Raw genomic sequence first — 22,804 nt, forward strand, 5'->3', positions numbered from 1 at the left:
TCTTCCTCTCTTTGAGCTTCTGTTTCCTCATTTGTTTAAATAGCAGTGTGATCCCTACCTTGTATAAATGATGTAAGAATTCAAGGCAATATATGCATTCATCATTATTATTGATCTGTTCAAGGTGACTTTAGGATTCCCAGGACAAGTTCATGATGGAGGGGTTGGCTGAATCATTAGGCAAGGAGACTTTTAGATAATTGGATGGGGGATGCCTTCTATCCGCCAAGAAATGAGGGTGCTGGCAGACAGCCTACAGCCAGCCTGCTTCAAATGGACCAGATGCTATTTTGGAGATGAAAAAAGACTTTCTCTTGACACTGGCAGTGCAGGGAGAAGATAAAAATCAGGATGTAGGAATACTGACTCACTTCTGATGAGAGGGCAGGAACAGAGGGCAGGCAAGCCAGCCAGGTATCTCCAGCACTCCTGCATGCTGGCAGATCCTGCAAACATGCATGTGAAGGGGAAGGATGGGAAGAAAGTGCTCACAGGCTCCCTGGCAGAATCCTGCTAATTGAGACAACAGTCAAGTGTGAGACCTTGGACTATGACTCTGTTTTCTGAGATTCCTGGAGCTGGCTGTTTTCAAGAGAAGAAATGGGGCCATCTGCTCAGAGCTAGCCCTGGTACTAAGGAACCTTTCTCTGGGGACACTCATGCAGGAACTCATACAATGTGGTGTCATGGGGGTGGTGGTGAGGCAAATTTCTTCTCAATGTACAGATACGGTAAGGGCAAGGTTAGGATTTGTTCATTTTTATTTTTCAACTTACTAACAAGTTGCCCATCCTTCTCTAGTGCAAATTTGGGAAAATGATGCCCACGTCATAGGGCTGTTAGCAGGATTAGATGAGAGAGCGAATGTGGAGCATGTGTCAGTGGTAAGCACACAGAGGATGCTCAATAAAAGTGGTTATTGCCATGATCTTATGCCATCTCACCAGTAAAGAGGAGGGCACCTCTTTCTTTTCTTTTTAAAACAAATCCTCAGATTCCTAGGAGAGATGCTATACCTATACCTTCACCTATACCTTCACAGCAAAATCTTCACATAGAATCTCATAGGTCATCTTAACCTCTTTTTTTTTTTTTTCTGGGAAGAGGTCTCACTTTTGTCACCCAGGTTGGAGTGCAGTGGCATGATCATAGCTCACTCCAGCCTTGACCTCTCAGGCTCAAATGATCCTCCCACCTCAGCCTCCTGAGTAGCTGGGAGTAACCTCTTCATTTTATATGTGAGGAAACAGACTCAAAAGAAAATATTATCCAGAATGTTACACATTAGGCTATTAAGTGATGGACCAGCGATTCAGACATATCTGTTTCCAAATCAGAAAATGTTTCATTATCTTTCTTTCTTTAAAGTAACTGCTCTCATGAATATGTACCAGAAGCATACTGCCAGACTCGGTATTGGGCACTATTTATATATTATCTCATTTAATTTTCTTCAACAACTCTGCAAAGAACGACTAATCCCAATTAAGAGATAAATAAACTGACTCTCATTAAATAAATTGCATGAGATTGCTAAGTGGCTGAGGCAAGATATAAACTCACATGGGTCTGACTCTAAAAATCTAATTGTTCCACAATCTAGGAGTGGCCAGGCAGGACTGAGGGGTCAGGGACTGCACATTGCCTGTAAATACAGCAGCTCATTTATTGACATCCTTTAAGTATCTCTTCCTACCGCCTGGAAGACCCCTCCATTGAACAGAAACTGTACTGGGAGTAGAGGGAAGGGGTTGCCTTCTGCATAGACTGTGTACAGAGGCCCAGCACTGTCTCTGGGGCGGACTGAATACTAAGTGAAAGGGCTGCTCTTTCATTCATCCTTGAAGCGGTTTGAAGAACAACCTCTGCTGAAAAACAACCTCTGATGAGTCTTCTGAGTTTCCCAGGCGGGGGAAACCCACTCTGCTGCTCACGTGTGCATAACAGAGATGCTCCTCCATCACCATGGCAACAACCAATACACCCGCATCCCACAAGAGGCCAGAGCTTCTCTGTGGGGAGCTGTGGTCCTAACTGGGTGGGAGTAGGAGTGGGGTGTACTGCGGGGGAGTGGTGTCTCATTAGCTAGATTCTTTTTGCTAGAGGTTAGCTTGTTTCTTGGGCAGAAATGTGTGTACAAGGTCCTTGCTGTATCAAGCCTCTGATGGACTCTGGGCAGAGGGAGGTAGCTGGAACACTTACAAGGAGGGCGTGTTATTTATCCTACAGCTTCTGATAAATGCGTTTATTAAGCAAGCTGATGAAGAATGGCAACTTTCTTAGGGGTCCGTCAGTACCTCCTAATACTAAATCTCATGGGTTTTGCAGACAGCCAGACCTGCCTTTTAGCTCTGCAACTTTTTAGTTCTAAGATCTTACGTTAGTTCGTGTCACCTCTCTGAGTCTAAATTGCTTCACTGGTAAAAAGGGGATACGTAACATCTCCCTCGTGGGGGATTAACTCAGCACATGGGCAGTTTCTGGCATGTGGTCAGCATCTAATCAGTTGCAGTTCTTACTGTGTCTCAACAATGTCGGAAAAATAGTGACTTGGCAAAGGGACCATTTCTGACTCCCTTAAGTCACAGTAGACTTGGAATTAGAATTCACGTCACCCATGCTTCTCTTGGGCACCCCTGTTTCTCTCTCTCTCTCTCTCTCTCCAAAACCATTTGCCAGTGTTCAGTGTTTGTTCCACAGAGGTTGCCCCTGTATTCCCTGGTTCAGCCTGGTGATATCAGGTGCTCATTTCCCCCTGGGGGGCTCTGCCCAGAGAATCTGGTAACACTAGACCTTGGGGATCACCTAGCTCATCTCCCTCTGCTTCATTTTCCAGGCCAGATAATGGAAGCTGGGAGAGAAAAGTAAAATGCCTTGTTCAAGGTCACTCAGGAAGGTAGAAGCCATTCATTGAAGTGGTTGTTGCATTTATTTTAGCAAGTATGGCTAAGCCTGACAGTCCCTGCAAGAGGGTCAAACTCATGCCTGTCCGAATTCTCTTGGGTGTTTAGTGTTGGGATAAGTGTGTGTGGGGAGAATCCTTTTTTGTACTTTAGTTGTAGTGGTAGTGAGCTCTGTGGTTCCCTGGGAGGCAGAAATATTAATAGCTAACATTTGCACAGGCCTTTACAGCTTATAAAATACACTCATATAATTGATCTTCTTTAGTCCAATAGTCCTTCAAGATAGTTATGATAATTATCATCATTCTTTTACAAATGAGGAAACTAAGACTAAAAATCACACAGTTAACATGAAGCATAGTTATGGGGAATTGAACTTATATTTGTTTGATTTCTAATTTTAGCAAACTGGCCCAGCTGACAAGACCACCTTTGGAGAGTTAATGTGAGGGCATAATCGTCCTCTGCTGACTCTATACAGAGGTAGAAGAAGGTATCTACAGGCTGCTATCAGCATTGTCAAGAAGGACCATCTAAATGGAGATGACAAACTCTCATCATCGGGGTCTCCAAAATGACAGGTAACAAGATAGTGTAGAAGGCAATAATGATGTCTCTTCTGGTACAGCTTTGTCCCTTTCAAAGTGCTTGCCAGATTGTTTTATGAGAGGCACAAGTCAGGCAGACACTTTCACTCTCCATTTGCATATGAGGCCCAGAGACCAGAGCAACTTGTGGAAAATTGCAATGCCAATTAGTGATGGAGCAGGACTAGGATGTACAATTTCTGATTTTCAGATTATTTCTGCTTTCCTCTAGAGTTGGTGAGTCTAAATGGGCTCCCTGACCCTGGGTAGTGAGCAGGAGCCAAGGATGTCATGGTTTCCTTTCTTGTTTGGGAGGAAACCCAGACAACAAGCATTTTGCCAAGTGGCTCCAGGCACCAGGCTTTCCTTTAAGCTAGGTTTCTGAGCTCTGCCTACAGAGACAAAATTGCTCCTCAGTCACGTACCCAGCCTCTCTCTTTGTGAGCTATCTCAGCTGTACTGTTGCTCAAGGGAAGAGAAAAATCAGGTGATAAAGCATTTAAACTGGTTCTCGATTTTAGCCGGATTCTTTCATCTGCAGTTGCCAGATGCTTAATTGTGTTCAAAATTCAGTGGCAAGATAAAGATTACAAAGGAAGGACCTCAAAGAATACTGGGCCTCTAGAACTGGAGAAGACTGCTGAGATTCTCACAGTTGGCTAAGTCAGTCACCGAGGGACAAAGAAAGGTGGGAGAGACCCCCTTCACAGATTGCTCTGGGAGAAATGCCTTCTACCTGGAGATGATGGGAAAATGCTGGTTGGTCTCAAGAGGGAGATAGGTAGAAATTTTCATATTTTGTAGACATTCTTGAGTTCAAATCCAGTTCTCCCTTCATATTCCAGGTAAAAGGTAGAGCATAGATAGAGTAATAGTGCTATGTTCTACCTGCATCGGGAACCCAGATCCACAAGTAAGGATAAGGGAAAGGTTGCCATTATAGCCCATTTATCATAAGACACGATGCACTGCATGTTTCTGCAGCATGCAAAAACACTTCTTGGCAAGGACTCACTGCAAGCCGGAAGATACTGATTTAAGCAAATGTGATTTACAGTTGTACTAACTAATGAAAACTTCTGATCAGACACAACCAATCAATGACCATTTATGCCCAATTATAAGAAAACAGTCTGTTCTTCCACAAGAATAATATTCTTATTAAAACCTACCAGAAAACAATGTAATAAATTAGTCAATATTTGATAAACATTTTTAAATGATCTTGTAGGCCTCCATGGTTTCTATGAAGGGCTCTAAAATAACATTTTAGAGAACATTCTGATCTAGCTCCCACAACTGGGTCACTTACTACGTATTAGAGGCTTTGTAGATCGTTCTGAGAAAATCAGAAGACAGAATCCCTCACCTTGAGGGGCTTGCAATCTAAAAAGAGAAGCTGGATAGACACTAGCAACATCAACATATGCATAAGTACAGCCTCTCAGAGCCACCCCTGCGAACACTAGAATGCATACGGCAGTGCCACGGAAGGCTCAAGGAAGACAGTGAGAAACAACACAGACAAGGTTTTTGCCTTCAAGGAGGAGACTGAAGAAGTTTAAAGGGATAGCTTTTGCTCTGGCTATCCCTTTTATCTTGGTTGCCTTCTCCATTCACTCTTTCCTGCCTGTCAGAATTCTGCCCATTTTATAAGGCCTGAGCCTTTCTTTCTCTGTGAAAATTCCTTTCCTTGAGATCTCTTCTTCCTCTGGCTTCTTTAACACTTACTGCCTGCTCCACTTTCAGGTCACTCACAGGCTTCTCTGCTATTCCTAATTATGTGTTCCCATGTTTATGAGCTGTCTGCTTAAGAACTTGGGTTTTATTCATCCTTGAATCTCCTTTACCCTCCCGTCCCTAGCATAATGCCTTGTATGTATTAGGCATGAAAACACGTCTGTTAATTGGTTGATTTTAAAAACATATACATATACTGTAAGTTTAATGGTTGGGGAAATTACTTAGCAAAATATTGTTTTAAGAAACCTATCACCCCCAAAATTGAAGTGACACAGTGTCTGAAACCCTCCATTAGAGATACATGCCTTTGATGGCTGGACATGGTGGCTCATACCTGTAATCCCAGCACTTTGGGAGCCTGAGGTGGGCGGATCACCTGAGGTAGGGAGTTTGAGACCAGCCTGACCAACATGCAGAAACCCCATCTCTACTAAAAATACAAAATTAACTGGGCATGGTGGCGCATGCATGTAATCCCAGCTACTCAGGAGACTGAGGCAGGAGAAACGCTTGAACCTGGGAGGCGGAGGTTGTGGTGAGCCGAGATCGCGCCATTGCACTCCAGCCTGGGCGATAAGAGCGAAACTCCATCTCAAAAAAAATTTTTTTAAAGAAGGGCAATAATTAAGTTCATTTAATTATGTTATTAGTGACTTATCAGTTTTATTCTCCAATAGACACAAAAACCAAGTTGGGTAAGATTATAGTTCAATTCTCAAACAACATGCCAGGTCCTGTGTTTGGTGTGGAGCCCAGAGATAACTGATACATAATCCTGTTCTAGAAAAGCTTACATTCTAGTCACCAGAATATTGTATGATAGTTTCTTTGGGGTCTATGACAAAGCCAAGCACAGGATATGGAACACTTAACCTGCCCTGGAGGATTCAGGAAAGGCTTCCTGGAGGAGCCATCAACTTGCATACCTTCTCCATGCCTTCTCTGTCTGCCTGCCTGCCTGCCTTCTTCACTTTCTACTGGTAAACACAGCTGCCTCAAGATCCACCTCAAATGTTACCTCCTCTGAGAGACCTTCCTAAGCCTCAGAGGCAGAACGAGTCCCTCCCTCCTTAGTCCTCCTAAACCTCTTTGCCCAACTGTATGATAGCATTTCTCACATCTTATGTGGTTCCTGCGTCTATCCTTCCCCCACCCCCAGCCCAATTAGATCGTGAACTTGCAATAGACAAGAGCCGCTTCCCACTCATTTCAGCCTTTCCAGCTCTTACCACTGTGCCAGGCACATAGTAGATAGGAAGACCACTGTGTTATTGTAGTTGACTGGGAGACCTCTCTGATAGCACTGGCTCAGAGCTGAATTGTGTATCTCTAGGCCATGAGTTGAGTGCCAGCTGGGATGTAGGAAGCAAGAACTGCCCGCCAATATTAGTGACAAGCCATTCCCTGACTCCATTCAGCCCAGTACATATTTACTTTGAACCAATTCAAAAAAGAATTCAGGCACCACTACTGGAATACCTACTGCTGTGTACCAGATGCTTTACATACATGACCTTATTTACTCCAGGTAACAACTCTGAAAAGGGTTACCTATTCCCTTTTATCAGCCAAGGAGGGAGGCTCACAGGGGTTACTGATCCAGGGTCACATATCACCTGGGGTGTCCTGCTCCATTACAACACAAGGGAAAGTATATCCAATAAGAGATGAAAACCAAAGTTCCAAGAGTCACGCAAGATTTAGAGAGTGCACATAGGAAGGTGGCCATCAGAAATGCCTTCACAGAGGTCAAGGCAACGAATAAAACGGAAAAAACAAAGAGAAAGAAAGATCTTGAAGACATGTTCTTCTTGGTATAGCACTGGATGCACCAATGCATGCTAGGAAAGAAACAGCGGGGTTGGGGGATCCCCCTCCTTCCATGACAGAGTAGAGAGGATCTGTTTCTCCCCTTTCCTTGGAGTAAGGAGGCTGTCTTCCTCCCTAGAAGAGGTATTTCTTTTTTTGTCTCACCATAGGGTGTGTGTGTGTGTGTTAGTAAGAGCGGATTATTCCCTTCCCCCTCTTCTGGGGGCTGGGGAGATGACACCTTTCTCCCCAGCGTTGGGAAAGGAGGTGGTTCTTTTCCTCCTCACTACAGGGTGTTCGTGCATGTGCGCGTGTGCGCGCGCGTGACTGAGATGACTCCTTTCGTTCTCACCTCCGCGTAGGGAGGCTGACACCTCTTATCTTTCCAAAGGGAGTGGGGTCGGTTTCCTTCGCCTCCATCTCAGCTGGGACACGGCTCTTTTTCTCTCCAACCAAAAGGATGGTGGGGACTCTGGTTCCTTTGCCTTCCTCTGGGGAGGAGGCCTGGCTCCCACACCCTCCCCGCATAGTCACGCTCAGCTTGCAGGAGGCCTGGGTCGCCCCCTCCTGCAAGCCCCGAGAGTCGCCAGACATGCGGTTAAGGTGCCCTCCGTGAGGGGGGCGGGGCCGCCTCTGCGGCGCGGGGCGGGGGCTCTCTCTGGCCCCGCCCCTGCCCCGCCCGCTCCCTCTCAGCGAGCCTCGCGCCGCCCGGCTTTCCTGGCCCAGTCGGCCGCGGCTGTCTGCGGGGTCTGGTGCCGGGGGCAGAGTCTCTGCTGCGTAAAGCCGCCGCCTCAGCCGCCTCAGCCTCGCCTTCCGCCCTCGCTCTCCCTCCGCGCCGCCCGACCCCGTAGCCCCGCGCGCCCCAAGCCCTTCAAGCCAGATGATGAACTTCCTGCGGCGCCGGCTGTCGGACAGCAGCTTCATCGCCAACCTGCCCAACGGCTACATGACCGACCTGCAGCGGCCCGAGCCCCAGCAGCCGCCGCCGCCCCCCGGCCCGGGCGCGGCCTCGGCCTCGGCTGCGCCCCCGACCGCTTCGCCGGGCCCGGAGCGAAGGCCGCCGCCCGCCTCGGCGCCCGTGCCGCAGCCCGCGCCGCAGCCCGCGCCGACGCCGTCGGTGGGCAGCAGCTTCTTCAGCTCGCTGTCCCAAGCTGTGAAGCAGACGGCCGCCTCGGCTGGCCTGGTGGACGCGCCCGCGCCCGCGCCCGCCGCCGCCAGGAAGGCCAAGGTGCTGCTGGTGGTCGACGAGCCGCACGCCGACTGGTAGGTGCCGAGCGCTGCCGCCCTCGGCGGTCGGGTTCCGCCGGCAGCCGCAGGCCAGGAGAGGACGGTCCCAGGTCGCCCAGGAAACGTTTCAGACCAATAAAAAGGAGGGTCCCTGAGATCCCGCTGGGAGGAGGTGGGGGCTGAGCGCGCGCGCATTTGCGGGATGAGGGAGGGCATCCATCAGCCCGGAAAGGCGAACCCTAAGCTAAAATACCCCTCAATTGCCCCGGGTCCCCCGGGTCACATACAAGAAGGAGCTACTTTATACAGCAGGAAAGGCTCTTAGGAAATAGTTTTTTAGGGGGGAGAGGAGGGGACAGACTTGTCTGTCAGCTTAGACACATAAAATCTGAGGTGAAATAGTCCCAGGTGGCCGAAGGAACATTTAGGGCCAGTAAAAAGGGTTTAAAGTAAAAGGTTTAACTTCATGAAGCACGGAGTGAATTTGGAGTGGAAATTGGTATTTTGGAGGGAGAGGGTGGTCGTGGTTTTTTTTAACCTGGACCCATGAAGGCTGATATCAAGTATTGACATCAGGTTGATGAAATCACAGATGTGGTGGCCCAGGTGTACACGGGCTTGTTCCCCGGAGCATGGCTGAAGTCTCTTTATGAATAATAAAATTGTTGTATTTTGTGCAGCAGGGAGGGGACGTGTGGTTTTTTTTTTTGTTTTGATTGCTTGTTTTTCTGAAATGTGCGTGGTGCTGGGGGGTGTGTGGAAGTGAATGGTGGCTTTTTCTAGCAGAAAGATGAAGACCTTGGTAAAATATTATGGATCATTAAAGAGGCACAAATAAAAGGAGACCTGCCTTAATGTAGTAGATGGGAAACTTCAAGAATTTTTTTTTTTCTTTTAAAGGGATAGGTAGCATGTTTCCAACTTAGAGTGGTGAAGGCTGCTGTTTGGTAAAAGTACGAATGAGGTCCACTTAAGACAAATTAGTTAAAAGCGGCTCTATTTTATAGTTAACCTAGGGAATGGTGGGATGGTGAAATTGACAGGTGAAGGGCTTTGAGAAATGAAGAGGCCAAAAATCTGGGGTTGCCTTTTTTCCAGGAATATGAGCAAGGGTTTTGTTTGTTTTTTTCTCACAGGGGTTGAGGTTGGAGACTGGACCTGAGTGTTCTTCCCAGGAGGGGTGCACAGAGAGATCACAGAGCTATTTGTCTCCATTTCCTCTTTTGGCTGCTTCACTGCTTTCTCTCTCTAGCATTATCTGGGAGATCCAGAGGGAGGGAGTGCTGGCGTGTGGGTGTGGTGGAAATGAGATGCAGATGTGGAGATGCTTGGGTGACTTATGTGGTTGGCCTTTTCAACAGAGTGGAGTAGAAAATCGGAAAGGACTTTTGCCAGGAAATGACAAAGATACATGGAAGAGGGTAATGGGGAAAGTGTAAATGCATATGATAGTGCCACTGGCAGCCCTCCTTAGGAGAATTACTCTGACTGAGTTCATATCAACAAGTGCTTATTAAGGAGGAAGGGAAGGTAACCAAGCTAGTAAAGGTGCTCAGTCAGAGCATCCATTATATGCCAAATGCTGTACTCTCAGCATGGTATCTCATTGCATTTTCTCCACAAAGCTGAGGCTTAGGAAAGGTAAGTAGTATGTTTACAATCATATAGCCAGCAAGTGGTAGAAGCAGGATTTGAACTTAGGCCTGTTTGACTCCACTGCTTTCATTCCACTGTGTTATGTTGCCTCACTATTATTATTAGCAATATTAATAACAAGCTCCCTCTAGGCAGTGTGGGGGCCTTTTAAGAGAACTCACTCAAATTTGGGACACAAAATGGATACATGAAACAGTTAAAAAGAAATCTAGAATTATTGGTTGAGACTAGTGTTTCAGGCAGTCAACAAATGGAGTGGTTAGTGACAGCCAGAGTTATTGGAGAAAGCTTCACAAAAGATGAGTCTTTAAGAAAGGCCAAGAAAAGGAGGAGGAGAAATGAGAATGACATTCGTGCTTTATTTTTCTATGCAGGAATCTGACTGTTCTGTACCTTGTCCTGATTTCTTATCCTATTAAAGGCACTTGTTTTGAGTCTTATTGCCGGTTAGGTATCTATAGATAGGTACTGATACTCATTTGTATGGGTATGATGAAGCTGCTGCAGATTTCTGTTTAGTTGTAAATGCTTCTGTAGCTTAAGATTTGAAACTCTCTTTGGATAGTATTCTCTAGGAAGACTATTTGGCATAAACTAGAGAATTTGCCTTGCCCTGGAGACTAGAAGCCCTGATGGAAGTCATAGAAGCCACTTTCCTATGGGCTGACTCCCAACTGTTTTCCTGTTTTCTCTGAAGTAATAACATTGATTTATTAAAACTCATAAGCCCAGTTCAAGTCTAGTTCTCGACAGTAGTTCTGTGTTCCTGTGTTTCTGTGCTTAATAACAATTCTCAGAATTGCTCTTCTAACATGGGCCTAAATTTGTCAAAAACATCTCAGTTAAATATTGATGAGTGGTTTTATTGAAAAGTCTGGATGAGTTAAGGAGCAGGTGCTTGCCATGACAAACGCAGTGACTTACACAGGTGATTTTTGCACTGAAGGCTTATTTTAGTAAAATTGTCTCACAATTTAATCTACCTAGATAGTATTCAATGAGTGATATCGTATATGCCCTATATTATTTTCCTGGTGCTGGAATAGGAAGTCAGAGTGTAGTCTCAGTAGAACTTAAGAATACTGGTCCCCTCTGAGTTATAGAATGCTAAAATAAAAAGGGTTTGAACAGCATTTAAATAACAAGGGATGTAAAAGAAGGGCTTAAAATAAGCAGCCTCTCAGCATCCTTAATACACCGCAGTTTCCTTTGAATTTCTATCATTGTTATTGTGGGCAATTGGAGACCCCACCACTGACCAGGTTGATGGAAAATTGGAAGATGTTTTTCTTTTGCTGGAAATGTTTTCATTGGTTGTTTTTGAGATCTTTAGATTAATTGCACACTAAAAGATTATTGAAAAATTTATGCTATTAAAAAAATGAAATCAAGCTCTTTATATACCTTATTATTTATTATTAGTGTTTTTAAAATATTGCCAGAAAATGAATGTCCTCTTTTAAGGTTCATGGCTAAATTTGAAATGCAATTAAGATTGCACTTTGATGATTGTGCTTAAGCAAGAAACAGGTGTTTATGTTGTTTCTTCTGTGTGTTATACTCTTACTAGTGAAGAGGTAAGTTTTCTCTCAGATTCTGTCCTGCCTCTGTTCCGGAGATTCTGACCCCAGTGATCAAGTGAGCTTTTCATCCTGGCATGATGTTTCAGTGTTTGATTCAGTATAGCACAGGTACTCTTGAGTGTCTAGACTGCAGAAGTAAGTCAACAGATATATATGAAACACCTTTTCTGTCCAGGAGATATTTGCTAAGAAAAATGAGACACAGTATCTGCCATCTAAGAGCTTACTGTCCAGATAGGTAGATAAGATAAATACTTTTTAAAAAAATTTTACTAAAAAGTAACCCTTGGGCCTTTGGATCAACAGCATTGGCATCAACCAGGAGCATTTTGAACTGCTGAATCTCAGGTCCCACCTCATACCTACTAAGTCAATTTGCATTTGAATAAGATCCCTAGGTGATTCATAATCACATTAAATGTTAGATGCACTTAGCTAAAGTATATGCCATTAGTGCTAAGGGTGTGGCAGTAACACCAACTACTGTCATTTATTGAACATCATATGCCAGATGTAATAAGCTCTGTACCAATCTCATTTACTCTTTACATAGCAGTGTAATACTGCAGAAGTTTGAGAGTTAAGTGATGGATCTGGGCTAGAGTGGGAATGGAAAGTTTCTCAGAAGAAGTGAGGTTTTAACTGAGCTCTGAAGAATTGGAATCAAAAGAGATAGGTTTGTCTCAGTCCAGGCAGTGGATAGCATAAGGAAAGTACAACAGCAGAAAAGAAGGGGACAACGAAGAGACTGAATTAATGCTGGATTATCTAGGTGTACCTGTCTCCATTCTTTTCTAGCCAGCCTTTGAGCATTTCATCAAGAATAGAGGAATTCAAAGTACAGCAGTCTGCTTGAACTAGTGCTTGTGAGTGGCTCTAAAAAATACTTGAATTTGAACTTGAAAGAACACTCAAATAAGGTTTGGGGCTTCTCTTTGTTTAATACTTTAAGCGTCTTATTTCTAACCTAAATATACTGATTGCACAGAATTTGATTGTTCATAGCAGCAGTTGCTTGTACTTTAGAATTCTCAGATATTAGAGCTGAAAGATCATCTGAGTTACTTTATAAATGCGGAAATCTTGATCTCGAGAGGGGACATGGCTTGTTCAAGGTTACTCAGTTAGCTAATGGCAGAACCAGAACTAGAATCTAGAACTTTAATCTCTCTACCATGGTTTTTTTTTTTTTCCCACTCTACTACAGTATCCCTCCATTTTTACTATTTTCTACCTTTAACTTTTATATTTTTCCATCCCTTATTATCTCAAGGACTGGTGGGGACTTTTAATCTCATAATGATAGCATTTAAACTTGAAGGATCCTGAATCATCATCTAGCCTAGAGAAATGGAATGCTTTGCCCAAGGTCAAATAAGAAGTTAGTGAAAGAATGGGAACTAAAACTCACATCTGACTCCAACTCAAGTTTCTTTTTATTCTTAAGTCGCTCTTTTAGGAGATTTCTCAAATTCTTTTTCTCCTGAAAAATACTGTTTGTGTTGGCTTCTTTTGAAGACTCATCATGGAGCTGTAAGTGCTTAAAAAGACCATGTAAGCACGCTCACACTATTAGCCACACCAGCAATTACACTATTCCTTGTTTGTGTTCATTTGTTATTGTTGTTTCAGCAAGGTTCATTCTAAAATGGTTGAAGAAGTCTGGGCCAGGTGGTTCACACCTGTAATCCTAGCACTTTGGGAGGCTGAAGCAGGCGGGTTGCCTGAGCTCAGGAGTTCAAGACCAGCAACACAGTGAAACCCCGTCTCTACTAAAATACAAAAAATTAGTTGGTTGTTGCAGTGTGTGCCTGTAGTCCCAGCTATTCGGGAGACTGAGGCAGGAGAACCGGAGAGATAGAGGTGGTGGTGAGCCGAGATCGCACCACTGCACTCCCGCCTGAGCGACAGAGCAAGACTCCATCTCCAAAAAAATAAATAAAATAAAATGGTTGAAGAAGACTCTTGGAGACCTCATCATCAAAATCCAACAGTCTAATAAAGTTGGTAGGACTGTGCTGTAATGCTGACCTTCCTTTCAGGAACCCATTTTTACGTTAGCGTTCCTGTCTACGTAAGGTTGCTTGCTTACTGTCTTTCTGTACCCAAGTTCAGATCTGTAATAACCTTGTTCTTTTTAATATCTTGCTAAGCAAAAAGGATTGGAGGCCTTAATAGGAAGTTTTCCGGATGTGCATACCTTTGCTTCAAATTTACAAAGGATATAAGGATGACTTAAACACTGGCCTTGTCTATTGGAATCTTTCAGTCCAATGGGGGAAGACAGGCATTTAAAGAGGATTTTAATATTGTATGGTAATTAGTATGCATAGGGTGCTATGGGAACACAGAGATAGGTTATCCTGGGGAATGAAGATGTTGTAGTTAGAAATGTTCCATTAAAATGTGCCACAGGCTGGGCGCGGTGGCTCAGGCCTGTAATCCCAGCACTTTGGGAGGCCGAGACGGGCGGATCACGAGGTCAGGAGATCGAGACCATCCTGGTTAACATGGTGAAACCCCGTCTCTACTAAAAAATACAAAAAACTAGCTGGGCGAGGTGGCGGGCGCCTGTAGTCCCAGCTACTCAGGAGGCTGAGGCAGGAGAATGGCGTAAACCCAGGAGGTGGAGCTTGCATTGAGATCCGGCCACTGCACTCTAGCCTGGGCGACAGAGCGAGACTCTGTCTCAAAAAAAAAAAAAAAAAAGTGCCACCATGTCTTCTTAAATAAACCACTTTGCATCTTTGGACTTTGATTTTCTAAAATTTGTCAAATGAGAGCATTGAAATATATTCTCCAAGATCCTTTCCAGCACTATATTACTTCCATGGTTCAGTTTTTGTGCCATTTTCTTTTGAAAGCATTAGCTCTAATTTTTTTCTATATGGTAATGCCTGTAAACCTTTGGAAGCAGAGACATATGTCAATAAATGACTAAACATTTCCTGGAATGAAAAGCTCACCTTTGAATGGTCTTCATTCAGTACCTCTTTGTTACAGTATTGCTAGCATATGTTATCGTGGAAAAAGAGGCTAATTCTGTGATGCCTGCTGTGTGTATTTCCTCATCAATGATGGGAATTGGGACTTGTGGCTAAATCTATGTGGGAATCTAAAACAAAAGATGACAATGCCACCTGATAAGCTTGCAGAAGGTCTTACAAGATTTACAGGTGTACACATAGTGGGAGTGCCACTAAACACACAGAAAAACCAGATGCAACTCTGTCTTGAGGCTATGGCATTTAACCATGACTTCACTCTAGGTGGTGGATATGATCCTGAAAAAGCTGTGTATATTGAGTTTTTGTAAATTGAATAATTTCAAAAGCAGTGGGGCACTCACTATTTAAATGAATTGTGGAAAATCTTTTGCAAGAGGAATTGCCTTTTTTATAAGAAAATAATTGTTACCTAATTTTTTTAGCTTCCCACATAGAAGCAATTGGGTATCAGAAGGCTACAATATCTCTTTAGAGAAAGGAGAGGATGATCTAGAAGCCTTTTCTGTTCTGCAGACATTGCTTCAATACTGCAGGAAGATGTAGTTTTTAATAGGGCAGTGACCTATGGAGAGAATAAAGTGAGCATATACCACAGGTCCCTGAACTCTAAGGATGTCCGTGCTGCATGACTAAGAATAGGAGGATGTATATGGGCCTTGGTGTTTGTTGCTTGACAGCAGGCATTTCAGAAATTTTAACCAGTTCATGTAAGATTGTAAAATAGGTTAGATTCAGTCACCCTGCCCTTCTTTCCTTTTCAGCAGCATGAAACAATGTGAAGATACAGGATTGAGGGTCAAAAGACTTCGAATTGAGATCTGACTCCACTGTTAACCATACAGCCTTATCAGAGTTACATAATCTCCTTAAGCCTTTCTCCCGTCTATTTGACAAATTTCCACTGAGGGTCTACTATATATATCAGGCACTGTTCAAGGTTCTAGAATAACAGACAAAAATTAGTTTCCTTACCTGTAAAGTGGAGATAACATTATGTATTTCTGATACCACTATTGTGATAATTAAATAAAATAAGGTATCATAAAAGTATTTTGTAAAAGCTAAAGAGCCATACTAGTAGTTACTGTTGCATCTTTCCCTGTTTCCAGCTGCAGGTATCTAATCTACCTTGGTTCCTTTTTTGAGTTCTTAAAATTTTGTTATGCAAGTGATTGTTTATTTTGCACACTTCTGGGATGAGGAATCTTCTTTTTGTTGTTTTTTAATTGAGGGCCACTGGCTCAAAGACAGTATCATCAAAGGCTTTCTTTTGTGTTTTTCAAAAGGCAATATAACTTAGTTTTTTTTTTTAATGACAAAAACATTACCCATTAACTCAGCTATATTTAATAATTAGGGACAGGGCCACATAAACCTTTATTTAATAAGTGAATTCTAAAATAGCTCTCCTTCAGTTTTACTTGTGACTAATTAAGGAAGGATGGCTACAGAGGAAAATGAAGGAAGAGAGAAATACACAGAAAGCCTTTAAAAGGTGGTGCCTGTATTTGTTTCCCTGTCTAATCAAAGCCTAGAACATTGCTTTCAGGATATTTTTAGGCAAAACAAAAGCATTCACAGGTCTTAGAAAGTTAGCTTCTTTCTTAACATTCTTCCCTAACATGTAGTTGCTTATTATGCTTATTCACAGTTTGCCTCCAGCTTTTCAGACTAATTTCTCACCGTCCCCTCAATCCTTATTTTTGCTGTACTCTGGATTACCCTCTCCCTGACACATACTGGACTTTCAAGACCTGGTGCTATTATTGCACAGCTGCCTTTGTTTGGAATGCTCTTGTCCTGGTTCTCTTACCTTAACGTTGATTTTCTTTATTTCATTCTCCCAGGATAAAGGCATTGCCCATTGTTGAAAAAGACACAACCTCTCTTGTCTTCTGCATGATCTTGCTTCAGAGTTCATCTCTCTTTTTCCTCCTGTTCATACTCTCATTTTCTACTGATTGCTTTTTCTATGGGTTGCTCCATTCTTATAAATAAAGTAACAAATGAAAAACTGATCCTCACTTTCCTAATCACTCTTCCAAACATGAAAGATAAATCTCACTTATTACTTATCCAGTTATTTGCCCTTTTCCACCGACACTGTCCTTCTGCCTTCTTTGTAATATTGATACTGTTCTTGCTAGGGAACCTAATTGCTAAATCCAGAGGAAGGTGTCAAACCTTCACTGATGTGTTTGACACTGTATATCTTCCCTTTGGAAGTTCCTTGGCTTCAGGACACTGCATTCTTTGTTCCTTTTAAAAATTTTTAAATAGTTTTGTAAAGACAAACAGATCTTGCTCTGTTGCCTAGGCTAGTCGAGAAGTCTTGGTCCCAAGTGATCCTCCTGCCTCAGCCTCCCAAAGTATCAGGATTACAGGCATGAGCCACCACCCCCAGCCTCTTGGTTCTCTTCATACTTGTTTTATTGAAGTGTCTTTTCACTCTTCTTGTTCTTTCCCTTTGTCTACCTCATTAAATGTAGATGTTCCTCTGGGCCCCCTTTTCCTGCCCACTCCCTTTTTTATACTGCATATTCTCCCTGGTCCCTCTACTCTCAAGGTGTCAGTTACCTCCTAAATACCATCAGTTCCCTAATCATTACCTTTAGTCCAAAACTTTGTCCTCATCTTTAGACATACGTTCAGCTGCCTGCTGGACATCTCCATCTGGGTGCTTAAGGGTCGTTTGATCCAATATTAAAATCCATGTTTTCCTTCCTATTCCAGCTCTTCTGTATTTTAAGTGGGACACCAGTGGTTGCCTATTTCAAGTTCTCATTAACTTTCACCTAGAACTTCTGCAAGTCTCTTCATGATTTCCACTTAGTAACCTGAATGAACTATTTAAAATACAAATTTTACCTTTTTACTCCTTTGCTTAAAGTTTTTCAGGGGTTTCTCATATCCTATAGGTAGTTTATGGCCCTCCTGTGATTTGACCCCTGCTTTCTTGTCCTGCCGCCGCTAATTATTTCCATGTCCAAACTTCCTTTTCCAGCAATACTGAACTGTTTGCAGTTCCGTACACACATTGTTGCATTCCTCCTCCTTGTCTTTGCTGTCTGCTATTACAATTGCCCTTCCTCCTCTTTCCTTTTCTTGATTAAATTCATATTCATCTTTTGAGACTGAGTATTTCCTTTTCCGGAAACTCTTCTCTAAATCTCTAGATTGTATTGAGCATCTATGCCCCTTCCATGCCCTCTTTCAATACTGCAAGTATCTTTATCTCTGGACACAACACAGTGGTCTGTTTATGTGTCTGCTTCCCCACTAGATAGTGAGTTCTCTGAGGACAGGCTGAATGTTTCATTCCTTTTTGCATCCTTAGCATCTAGCACAGGGCCTGACACGTAGATTGAGTTCAGTAAATCTTTGCCATATTGAGAGCAGCAAGAGAGTCAAAGGATGAGATAAGGGATAGAAGGTAACAATGAAGACAGGGAAGTATCCTAGGATTAGAAATATATGTTAATATGTTGGAAGTCATCCTTACTTTCTTCAAATATAAGCTTTAGAATGCTTTCACTCATATCCTGTGAAGTATAAATAGTAATTTTCAACCATACTACATCATACATCTTTAGAGATTTAGCTCTGAAAGAGAGCCATAGCCCACAATACTGGAAAGTATTATCTAGTCCATGGCAGCTCTGAGCAGAGCAAAGGCAAATGGAATAAAATTGAGGACCAAGTTTCTCTTACTATATATTGACACTTGGCTCTTAAGGAACCATTTTTCTGAAAATTCTGCTGCCTGTTTTCCTCAGTGTGAGACTCCAACCTCAGGCCACCCAAGTTGTGCATTTCTGTTTCTTTAGTGAAAAAGTTCCTCTGGGCTATTACTTTGTCTATACCTTTATGAGAGTTTTGTGTGCCTTCTTCTCCACAGCTTTTTTGGGCTTCTTGTTTTCTCAACTGCAAAGTAGGAGTGTGGGAATGGTTTAACTTCCCCATTCTAAGGGCTCTTCAAAATTATCACAAACAATATATTTGTTTTCTTGAAAAGAAAACAGCTTTAATTGTAAACAGTATACTAATGGTAGAATAGAGATTTGGAGAACCAAAACATCATTGTGATTGGAAAATGTTGAAAGTACATAGCAAGCTTTCATGATGTGACTCTGCTGACTTCTTCTGCCTTGCCTTTCTTTGATTTGCCACATACTTTGATATAACCATGAGACACTACATAGAGGTAATTGAATGTGCCATGCCCCTGTGTCTTTATTTGTACTACTCCTGCTTCCTGAAAGGCTTTCTTCTCCTGTGTCTTTACCTGGATAATCTTCAAGACTCAGTTGTTGCCTCATCTAGCATCAGGAATTAATCCTTCCTTAAATTCTTTCCATTTGTGTTAGAAACCATAATGCCATTGATTACCTGTCATAGCAATTAGCCTGCTGTATTATAATCAGGGTTTGTCTGTCTTCCCTAACACCTCACTTTTGACAACACTGAGATCCCCTTGGAGGCAATGACTATGACTTTTATTTCTGTATCTCCAGGACAAAGAAAGTTTTCAGTAATTATTTGTTGAACTAATCAATGACTTATGAAAAAATTATGAAAATATCAATGATGAGCAAAAGCAACTCGTTGGTTCCCTGTAAATATAAACAAATGACAGCTGCATTAACCGAAGTGACTAGTCAGCAAGTGGTGGTATATATAAACTCTTTTTATAAAAAAGTGTAGTGCTATAGAAGCATTAATTATTGTTACTGGATTAGAATTTCATACACCTTCCCTTACATAAGGCTGATTATGTACCTGCTCGTGCCTCTCCCTCATTCACCCTTCTCTGAGGTGCCTAAAAACCCCATGCTTGTTTTTTTCTGAAGAACAGCTGTTGTGCTCTCTACTTCTCCTCTCTCAGACTAGGCACTAAGCTACCTTTGTTTCCTTGAGCTTTTCTCAAGTTCTAGGGTTTGTTTGTTCTTTTCTTCTTCCTATCTAGGACCGTTCTTCCATTCCTGTCCTCCCAAGCACAACTATAATCACTTTTCCAGGATATATACCTCTTATCTCTTTCTCTATTCAAGGGCCCTAACAACTTCATACAATAATTTCAGCCTGATTTAATCCTGTACAAAGAGGCTTGGGCTTCGTGAGAGGAAATTGAGATCCCATTTCTCTATCATGGCCTGAGTCTTTGGAGGCCCTCAACATTAATAATAATAACACAGCTGAAAACTGTCTTTTTTATTTCTAGATTCCAGTGATATAGTGTGAATCCTTTTTTGTGGTACCTTGTAATGCAACTATAGCAATACATATGAATATATGTTTCCCTCTTTTGTCCCTCTCTTCCCCTGATGAATAGCTAATGGTGAGAATTTAAGTTCTAGAGTCCTGTGTTCACTAACATTTTAACTGTTAGGTAGAAGGGCACCAATGAAAGATTGATGAAATAATCAGCAAACAGCTACTAACTTGAATGTGCTAGTTGCCACGAAAGCTGCGAAACCAGTGAAATACTTGAAATCAAATAATTATAGAATATATGCTTTCAGTCTTGAGAACTCATATAGAATCTCAAGGAAGACAAAATTAGGACAGTGTAATAGAAAGAGCATTACAAACATTTAAAACACCTGGATTCAAGTCTGTACTCTGCCAGCTAACTTTTTGTGTCACCATAGGCAGTTTATTCAAGTCTCAATTTCTGTTTCAAAAATTATGGATATAGGCTGGGCACGGTGGCTCACGCCTGTAATCTCAGCACTTTGGGAGGCCGAGGCAGGCAGATCACTTAAGGTCAGGAGTTTGAGACCAGCCTGGCCAACATGGTGAAACCCCATCGCTACTAAAAATACAAAAATTAGCCGGGCATGGGGGCGGGCATCTGTAATCCCAGCTACTCAGGAAGGCGAGACAGGAGAATTGCTTGAACTCAGAAGATGGAGGTTGCTGTGAGCCGAGATTGTGCCACTGTCCTCCAGCCTGGGTGACAGAGACTCCATCTCAACAACAACAACAAAATCAGGGATATAGGCTAAATCATCTATCTTCAGAGGCCCTTATGAAATCAAGTGATCAACTATATAAAGAACTTTTTATATTGTCAAACAATATAACAGTCTCAGAGTAGACTGTAGAAGTCAAAATGTTTCACAGAGGTCACAGATCTGAGCTGGGTTGTGATGGAAGAATGGGATTTAGATTAGTGAGGTGGGAGAGAGGCATTTTAGTTAAGAGTAAGAGAAAGAACAAAAGCATAGCATCAGCAGTGAGTAAGTTGTGTGTAGTGGAGATGTAGGCTAGTTGGCATAAAGGTTTCAGGGCAGGGAAAAGAGGGAAAGGCTTGGATAAGCAAGGTGGGAGAAATGGTAATATGTAATGTATTGGGCATGTATTTTGTGACAGACAGGCACTGTTCTAAGTAGATGTATTAACTCATTTACTAGGGTATCAAATAGATTACTACTATTTACCTAATTTTACAAATGAGGAAACTATAGCTCACAGTGAATTCAGAATTTGAACCCAGGGAGTCCAGCTCCAGAGTTCATGCTTCCATGCTCCTAACCATCATGCTATGTGATTAATGGATAACAATGTTCCAAATTTCTCTTTTCCACTGAACACCTTGGTATTTCTTTTTCTCAGTGACAGATACGTGTTTGACCTTGAACGATTTCTTATTCTCTCTGAACTTCACTTTATTCATCTAAAAAGAGGGGATAAAGTATATCTCAAACTAATTGAAATAAACTTTGAAAATGTCTAACAATATGATTGACACTTGACAGATGTTCAGTAAATGTTCCACCATGACAAGCAGATTTTCATAGCAGCTTTAAGACAACAACTTACTACAGGAGTATTTATAGGAGCCTTCAAGTGAGTATAGGAGCCTGTCATTTGTGAACAGGTTTTCATGACACTAAAAAATGATTTGGGAAAATAGAACAAACCTAGATGAATATTCCTTCCTTTTGGTTGGAGTAATTTGTTGTACATAGTTTGGAAAACATTGATTAGCACTGTTTTGAAACAGTCTCCGGGGAAGATGTTTTTAAGCTGACTTATATGTGGAAACTTCATAGTTTGAGCACTATCACATTCATGTCTCATTTAATCCTCCACACAATAGAATCTGTGGTGCAGTACTTAATATTATTCTCATTTTACATATGAAGGAATTAGGTCTAAGTAGGTTAAGATGATTACCCAAGCTCAACTAGCCAGGAAGTGATAGAGTCAGGACTAGAACCCAGATTTGTGGGTTCTATAGGTTCTGTGGCCTGAAAAAGAGAATGTTCTACAGAAGGGACAAATCTGAGCTGAGCTTTGAAAGATGAGTGGGATTTAGATTAGTGAGGAAGGAAAGAGGCATTTCAGTAAAAAGAAAGAGATAGTAAAAGTAAAATAACAGTAATGGGAAGGAAGCATGTAGAGCAGATGTAGGCTAGTTGGCATAAAGGTTTCAGGGCAGGGAAAGGGAGAAGTTTGGATAAGGAGAGTGACTTTGGATCCTGTACTTTTTTCTTGAGGCTTTCTAGACTGAGTGCCAGGTGCCATAGAGCCAGGTGGTTAGCTAATCTGGTTGGAAATTTTGTGGGCAAAAATATCAGTTCTTCCAGCCATTTAATAGACTTGTTTTCCAAGGGCATTTAGCTAAATGATTTCCCTTTGGTGCTAGCTTGGAATTCTCTTGCAGAAACATCTAGATTCTGACACAAAAGGCCAGTGAAGAGTAGTGATGGGAGGATTGAGACTAGTTTAATTCATGCCATAACAATTTGCTATTCTTCTCTGAATCTCAATTTCCTCATCCTTAAAATTGGAATAATTTTACTTATCCTACTTTCTTCATGAGATAATGTCTATGGGAGGACTTTGCAAACTGTAACAAAAAACAACAGATTTCAATATGTATTATCTGAAACTCTAGCAACAGGTGGGATTGAGAGTAGGTAAATATGAGGAAGAGCTCCCCACTTAGTTTCCTTTTAGGTATTGTCATGGGCACTTTTTCTAATTATGAGAGTAAGAACTTAGGGGAGGAAATAGGTTTTCTCAAGTATCAGAGGTGCTGAGTCTAGTCTGTGTAGGTAGTGAATTTTGTTTTTTCTTAACTTTTTGGTGCCTTCTCTCTCCAGTGATGCCTCTTATTCTCCGTCCATGGACATATATCTTCTGACCTGGGACTCATTCCAGATGTGTATGTATTTTCTGAATCAAAATTGGGACATGAAGTCTTATTTTCCAGTGCAAGAAATCGTCTGGGAGATTTTTAGATGCTGAAATGTGGGAATTTGGAGGGAATTTTTGTG

At 42.2% G+C, this 22,804-nt stretch overlaps 1 protein-coding gene across 2 annotated transcripts in view; it reads left to right on the plus strand.

Moving 5' to 3' along the window:
• The first annotated feature begins 3,311 nt into the window (after positions 1-3,311).
• Positions 3,312-22,804, plus strand: part of SYN2 (synapsin II) — a 192,796-nt gene continuing 173,303 nt past the window's right edge. Inside the window, exon 1 of one of the 2 annotated variants that reach the window (XM_033210706.1) lies at positions 3,312-3,484. In XM_033210706.1, coding sequence (XP_033066597.1) covers positions 3,441-3,484 — 44 coding nt within the window. In that variant the 5' untranslated portion in view covers positions 3,312-3,440. Of the gene's footprint in view, positions 3,485-7,739; positions 8,306-22,804 lie in introns of those variants that run through there. The other variant, XM_033210705.1, reaches the window with a different exon arrangement.

Source organism: Trachypithecus francoisi, unplaced genomic scaffold, assembly GCF_009764315.1.
Source record: "Trachypithecus francoisi isolate TF-2019V2 unplaced genomic scaffold, Tfra_2.0 Lachesis_group0, whole genome shotgun sequence".
NCBI lineage: Eukaryota > Metazoa > Chordata > Mammalia > Primates > Cercopithecidae > Trachypithecus > Trachypithecus francoisi.